Raw genomic sequence first — 7,409 nt, forward strand, 5'->3', positions numbered from 1 at the left:
CTCGCCCTTCCTTATAACAGAGTCACTGAGCCGCCTTATAAAGGCCCAATTAAATCACAGCTTATATTTTCTAAGAACTGATTTCTTCATCAGGTTTCCGCATACCCAGTTATATAAGTAGAAACCACACCTATGTTTATGAGTATCGGTGCTGGAGTGGTACTGGGGTAAATCACATTACTGGTGGCAAAATGCTTTCTTTGGTGTATTTTCCAGGGTTCTGTAAAGGGACAGGGGACTGTATTCTTCAGGACAATGCTGGGACTATTCTGGAGCCCCCCCAAATGATTACAAAGCTCTCTCAGGTTTGCTTGCCCTTGTCTTAATGTTCTTTAAATAGGCACAGAATAGAAGGGAATGGTATCTTGCTGTACAGACTATGAGCAAAGGTGTCCCGTGGTCGCTTGCAACGGCCCATGTTCCCATGTTGGCTCACCCTCACGTGTTACTGCACTACAGATCCCAGCACGTTTCAAGCATGATGGGAACTGTAGTTCAGCAATATTACAGTTTAGTCTTAAAGCAGCAGTTCTTAACCTGTGGGTCGGGACCCCTTTGGGGGTCGAATGACCCTTTCACAGGGGTCGCCTAAGACCATCGGAAAACACATATTTCCGATGGTCTTAGGAATAATGTTATGGTTGGGGGTCACCACAACATGAGGAACTGTCGCGGCATTGGGAAGGTTGAGAACCACTGTCTTAAAGCAATGCAGCTTGGTAAGCTATCACTAGATCCACTGAGGGTGGAATAGAAGTAGTAGATAGACAGTGCTGGGAGATATAGAATTGCCTCTAAAACAGGAATTCTTTAACTGGATCCAAACATCATTGCGCAGCCTCACTTTACTCAATTGCTGATGGACAAAATAATTCTCAGAAATAATGGGAGCTGTAGTCAGTGTCGGACTGGGGTGCCAAGGGCCCACCAGAAAACATTAGACCTTAGGCCCAATCTCCCCTTCTCTGATCATTCACTTTATTTAATCTCTTAATTACTTCTTTTTACATACTATTATCTATCCTTTCCCTCATTTCTTCTGTTTCTTCTCATATAGAATTGAGTAATGGCCATGGTATAGGCATACAAGGCAAATGGTTGGGTGAGCAGGAGGGCCCCCCGGGAGTTTTCCTGGTATCCTGGGGGGCCGTCTGCCACTGGCTGTAGTCCTGCAACATCGGGGTTGTATTCTTGAAGCAATATTGCTCCAACTCCATGTTTGTGTTCGTACAGCTGGAGTTGGGAGCATTCCCCACCAAGGGGGCAAATTCAGGCTATGCCCAACACACAAAATTGAGGGTGACCCATGATGTGCAAAGAATTCACCGAGGTTCTCTATAGCTCCCTCTAGAGCAGTGGTTCTCAACCTGTGGGTCGGGACCCCTTTGAGGGTCGAACGACCCTTTCACAGGGGTCACCTAAGACCATCGGAAAATACATATTTCCGATGGGCTTAGGAATAATATTATAGTTGGGGGTCACCACAACATGAGGAACTGTATTAAAGGGTCGTGGCATTGGGAAGGTTGAGAACCACTGATCTATAGTGAAGGCACTACTGTGGGTCCCTACACTTCCAAGAATATTAGCAGCAAATACACATTCACCACAGTTCTAAACTCTAATCGACCATCAAGGGGATGGAAGATTTAAACTATAAGGTTAGAGGTTAGGGTTGGGGTTGTTTTCTTTGGAAAAAAAGGTGCTTGCGAGGGGACATGGTTACTCAGTTCAAGTGCATTAAGGGGGTACATTAGGTGGAATTTGGTCCTTCTTAAACCCAACGTAACTGTGTAAACATCAGACTAAGCCACCTAGCCCAACAGATTGGGGCCCCCGGTACTAGTGAAACATAAGTACAGTGCTGGGCTCTAGGAATGCTGCTGGGAATGTTCCAGCTGAGTTGTCTCACATTCCTGGAACATCTATTAAGGGTTCTATTTTGCACACTAACTAAGATGCTTCTGGGCCTTGTTGAACCCATGTTTCCTGGAACACATTCAACTGGATCAAATTAGGAAGGCCAAAGTGATGGATCCACCTCCTTTTGAAAACTATATTACAGCGTGCAGGAAGTGGTCATCAAGCCTAATGGCCAATTATTACGTATATGCAAAATAGCAAAGTAGCAGCATATTTACTGCCTGGTAAATGGAACTAGGAAGTATAGGGATTAAAGCCATAGGGGCTGTTAACCTTATGGGTCCCTACACTTCCAAGAATATCAGCATTCACCACCACAGTTCACAGCTCTAACTGACCATCAGACTGAGCCCCGCAGCCCAACAGATTGGGGCCCCCGGCACTAGTGAAACATAAGTACAGTGCCGGGCTCTAGGAATGCTGCTGGGAATGTTCCAGAGAAGGGATCATTGCAAAGGTTATGACAACATAAGGAGACAAATAACACAAACTGTATATAATGCAACTGTAGTTTATTAGAGAATGCAGGCAGAAATTCAAGGAGTGGCTCATCTGTATTTATTGGCCCCAAATCACCCACCGTACTTATTGTGTGCTCTGCAGGAAAGGGTTTATATGGCTGATATTAATATGTTAGTTGGCAGGTTTTTTAGGGCATTCGCTGATTTTGATGCAGTGAGGAATAAGATCATTGGAGAGAATGTAGTCTTTATCACAGACACAGCGGGGCTTGCAGGTTTTTGAAGGTACCGGTGGCTTGTTCATGGTTGCGCAAGTCTTGCGTGTCTCCTTAGTGCAGGTATTGTATGTCATGTGTTTGGGGCAAGTGACCTTACATTCGGATACAGGGACACATCTCTTGGATTTATAGACGAAACCATCTTTGCAGTCACATCCTTGCTTGCACTCTTTACTGCAGTTGTCTATTGTGCTGTTCATGTTATTACAGGTACTGAAACACGTACGTATACAGCCATAAACCATGTTGGTAGGGCATTGTTTTTCTGTAAACCAAATATTGTTCAGTCAGTAGGTTTATATTGACAAGTAGCATTTGATTCATCTTTTATAGGAATAATTATAAGAATAAAGTTCTAAATTGTCTATGTTGCAGCTTCTTAATGGTCATTAACTACTTGTCCATCTTCTAAAGTTTTTATAAATACAAAAACTTTAGAAGATGGACAAGTAGTTAATGACCATTAAGAAGCTGCGACATAGACAATTTAGAACCCCGCAGCATTAAACATTTACTTGATAGTGGGTGTTCCCTTATTTCTAGGCAGGGTTTCCCATCAATGAGTTAATGAATCCATAGTTGAATAAAACATAAATAATAAAAACTAGGAATAGGCCATTCTATATTAAGGGGGACCACCCTTTGTCATGCAAAATATTTCACTAGATCCATATTTAATAGATAGAAGCCTGTTATATAAGCCCTATGAGACTTATAAGACTTACTATAACAATAACTGACTCATATCTTTGGGAAAGTTCATTTACAAGGAACAGCAGAGGACAGCTGCCCAATGTACGCATTCCTGCTTACAGGAATCTCTGATGTCAATGGGAATGCAGCCAACATCCCTGTTATTGGGATTCATGATATACGGTCATCTACTATGGAATTACATTGGTTTGTCTGTGTTGGTAGGAATAAAGAAGCCCCAAACTTACCAACCCCTAGGGTCTTGCCAAGGGATGCCTATGTGTCCTGTATGTCTCACACTTGCTTTATGAAATGATGCCAAGAACAAACACTTGCTCAGTTTATACTGCTACATTTTGGGCTAATTCTCCTTTTGATAGCCTGGCTTTTTTGGGGATAAATAATTTATGTGCAGCATCAGTTTGGGAAAGTAGCATAAACATAGTAAACTGATTTGCACCATTAAAAAAAATCACAGGGCCCCTCCGGGACACACAAAACAATACTATGTCTTGTCTCAACCCCATCCACTGCCACTCTTTTACTTACACTTACTTTTCTAGCAGAATGACAAGATATTATTCAGTATTAAATAAGATGCATTGTGTATTCCAGTATTTGAAAATGAAACACAGATAATGGGCCAGATTCAAGTCAACAAGAAAAAGTTCTAACGGGAAAACTCATGGGCGATATTTAATTCGAGGAGAAAAGAACTTTTCTCCAAATTCAGTTGCAGTTTTTTCCCCATAGACTTCACAAGAGTTTTTTACATATTAAACTGTGTCAAATCCCGTCCATGAGTTTTCACATGATAAACCACGATATACGATATAACCATGATCTCATTGAATCGAATCCGGCCCAATATCTGCTAGAAAGTCTATTAACTCATAGTCACAATGTGATTGTGTTATGCGGAACATTAGTCTTTAGCGGTAGATGTAACAGGACAAACAATTATAGCCAACTCTTTGTATGTTTATGGTCAGGTTATAGAAATGATACAAACTTACCTGCGGGTTTAGCCTGACTCTGGTCAACGGCCACAAATAGCAAGGCTAGAGAAAAACAAATTACAGATGAAGCCAACAAACATTTATTAAAAACAAGTGATATATCCAACAAAAAATATTATTTTTGGTTATTATATTCCCTTCTTTTGTTACCCCCCCCCCCCTTACTGGATGTATGGGCAGCACATTGTGAGACACCATGCCTGAATAAGAAACCCCCGTTGCTGTGCCACAAAGTGCAGCCCTAAAGTCCTAATGGGATCAATGTATTTATTTTACCTACAGATGGAGCTTTTCTCTCTATTTTCTCTAAATGGACTTACCCATAGCCAGCAGGCCCAGGGAAGAATACTTTTGCCAGGTAGCCATCATGAAACTTTTCCTAAAGATAGAAGAAATGAGGAAAACCAGTCTTAATAAAAACAGAACAAAACAGGAGAGGAATTATCTCAGAGGCCTTGAGGCAGCCATACATGTCCCAATCCTTGTAGGTATCCATCCATTGGGCCCAAAGGCTGAACTGACAGATACTGTATGAGGGGCCATGCAGGCTATGACCACCTTTCTATTGTACCAATCATTGTGTTTGTATGTGTAAGCTAGAAAAGGGGTTTTCTTTACCAAAAAATCCAAACTGTTCTTGAGTGCCCCATTATCCTGTGAAAAAGTTGGGGCAGAGCTCAACTGTAAAAAGTATGTAACACTTGTTTGGCTTATATATGGCAAAACCCAGGCTAGTATTTGGTATAGAGCATGTGTTACATGCGACCTTAATGCACAGGAGTGGGCCTCCGCTAAGTGGGAGTTAGATAATGGAGCTGAGGGTGTTGTTGACTGCAACTAGATAGAGCTTGTGTGGTGCAGATATAATAATAGACGCCAGAAAGGTTCTTGCTGATGAACTATAGTACAGATTTATTGGACAGGGCACATATAGAATAGTGCAACAGGGTATATACTCACATACACAGCAGACTGGATGGTCACAGTGAATAATAGCAGATGTGACACTTAAGGAACAATATAACCCACTTGAAGGATATGCAGAGTATTAGCTGTGAGCCCAGGATGGATGCCCTTTACTGGAACGGATCCCCTCCAGCCAACTATGGTTCAGGGTGAGGAACTGCCTGAATCCTACGTCTTAACTGTGGTCCCTACAGCAAGGCATAAAGAGCCTGGGTTAGACTAAACCCTTACAGTCTCCTTTGGTGGGGCTAATGTTGCCCTTACTAAATAATCTATCTGAACTCACCACTCCTAGAGGGTGCTATTAAGTACTTCTGACTGTGCTGGCTTGTTCTCATTCACGGGGCCCTGTCCCCAACTTTAGAAATGGCTGGTTCTCTTTACTGGGGCCTTATGCCTCAGGCTCAATGGCATGAAGCCTAGAGACAACAGCAGCCAGAGAGGAAGACACTCCTCCTTGCAAGACACTATATAGTCTGCAGAGGGAGTGGTCAACCTGGGCTAAACCTATAGGGAATAGCTTAATAACTGTAACCTGAGTGTAGAGGGCTCTGCCCTATAACAGTACAGATAAGGAAAAGATAAGGGATAACACCATAGGGAGCTTAACCCTATGGGTCCCTACAAGTACAATACAAAGAATAATAAAACATTTACATATAGCAACTAATCTGTTTGGGAATATAAAGTGGTACCTGCTGCTGGATACTGTCTCTCCAAGTCTTCTGCTGAAGGTACTGATGCTCCAAGGGCTTCTGCTTGAGAAGGGCACCCCAGCCTTCCTTATAAGGGCAGTTTCTAGGTCAATCAGCCCCATTACAAGTGCTCAATTAAATGACAGTTCATATTTGGTATGGGTTGTTTTGCAGAACTCACACCAATTGTATGTGCTAAGTAGAATAAACTGAAGGCTGAGCAACTATATCTGAATATTTGTTATGAGTCATATTTGCCATGATGCTGGGCAACAGTGTTAATGGGCCTCATTTAGGAAGTGCTTAAATGCTAAAATGCTGGAATGCTAAATGGCCTGGTAATGAGGCTTTTTGTATGTGCTGACCCATACATGTATCCACAGCACTAGATAGGTTCCAAAATGTAGGGCTATAGACAGGGGAAAGTGTTCTCATTTCCCTACAGAAATAGGGGTTAGTAGCACTAGGTAGGTACCTAATATATAGGGGCAGAGACAGGGGAAAGTGTTGGAAGGGTTACTGCCTGCCCTGCTCTCATTTCCCTACAGAAATAGGGGTTGTAGCACTAGGTAGGTACCTAATATATAGGGGCAGAGACAGGGGAAAGTGTTGGAAGGGTTACTGCCTGCCCTGCTCTCATTTCCCTACAGAAATAGGGGTTGTAGCACTAGGTAGGTACCTAATATATAGGGGCAGAGACAGGGGAAAGTGTTGGAAGGGTTATTGCCTACCCTGCTCTCATTTCCCTACGGAAATAGGGGTTGGTATCACTAGGTAGGTACCTAATATATAGGGGCAGAGACAGGGGAAAGTGTTGGAAGGGTTACTGCCTGCCCTGCTCTCATTTCCCTACAGAAATAGGGGTTGGTAGCACTAGGTAGGTGTCACGGTCAGTATCCCAAAACTCAGAACAGGCTCCAAGGGTCCGGTCTCGGCTCACGCTTCTGCCTATAACCGCCGCCTTTCACGTCGGGAGGAGCCCTTCGCTACTCGGATGCCGCCAGGTCTTATTGTGAGAGACCCAAGGAGAGAGTTCTGAGCAAGCACGGGAACCAATCGTATGACAGGTAGATGGGGAACACTTCAGAGTGGTCAGGGGAGGCCGGAGTCAGCAACGATCAAGCAGAGCAGTACAAAATCAGAATCCAAGAGAATAGTCAGACAGGCAGAGGTCGGTTCAGGCAGCAGACAAGGAGGGTCAAAAACAGGCAAAAGGTCCATACAGGCAGCAGGCAAGAGAGGTCAGGAACAGGCAAGGTCAAGAACACAGCAGAACAGCAGGATAATCGCACCCAGGAAGTAACCAGAGGTAAACCTACGTTGGGCAATAGTTTTCTATAGGTTATAATAAAATTAAAACGAGAAAAGAATAAT

General features: G+C 43.2%; 1 protein-coding gene across 1 annotated transcript; it reads right to left on the reverse strand.

Moving 5' to 3' along the window:
• Positions 1-2,418: 2,418 nt before the first annotated feature.
• LOC116412283 (serine protease inhibitor swm-1-like) lies at positions 2,419-6,106 on the reverse strand. Its single transcript, XM_031906229.1, has 4 exons — positions 6,036-6,106; positions 4,695-4,753; positions 4,372-4,416; positions 2,419-2,927 (listed from the first exon to the last, which is right to left on the reverse strand). Exons 2-4 carry the CDS (start codon positions 4,741-4,743, stop codon positions 2,557-2,559), a joined length of 465 nt encoding a protein of 154 aa, XP_031762089.1. The 5' UTR covers positions 4,744-4,753; positions 6,036-6,106; the 3' UTR covers positions 2,419-2,556.
• Positions 6,107-7,409: the final 1,303 nt, after the last annotated feature.

The sequence above is a fragment of the Xenopus tropicalis genome, chromosome 7 (genome assembly GCF_000004195.4).
Source record: "Xenopus tropicalis strain Nigerian chromosome 7, UCB_Xtro_10.0, whole genome shotgun sequence".
Taxonomy (NCBI): domain Eukaryota; kingdom Metazoa; phylum Chordata; class Amphibia; order Anura; family Pipidae; genus Xenopus; species Xenopus tropicalis.

Bases quoted from the DNA above. Each gene is read 5' to 3' on its own strand.
- LOC116412283 (XM_031906229.1), bottom strand. From the start codon at position 4,743: ATGATGGCTACCTGGCAAAAGTATTCTTCCCTGGGCCTGCTGGCTATG. The intron at 4,417-4,694 runs GTAAGTCCATTT...GTTTTTCTCTAG, and splicing joins CCTGGGCCTGCTGGCTATGG to CCTTGCTATTTGTGGCCGTT. The intron at 2,928-4,371 runs GTAAGTTTGTAT...TTTGGTTTACAG, and splicing joins GAGTCAGGCTAAACCCGCAG to AAAAACAATGCCCTACCAAC.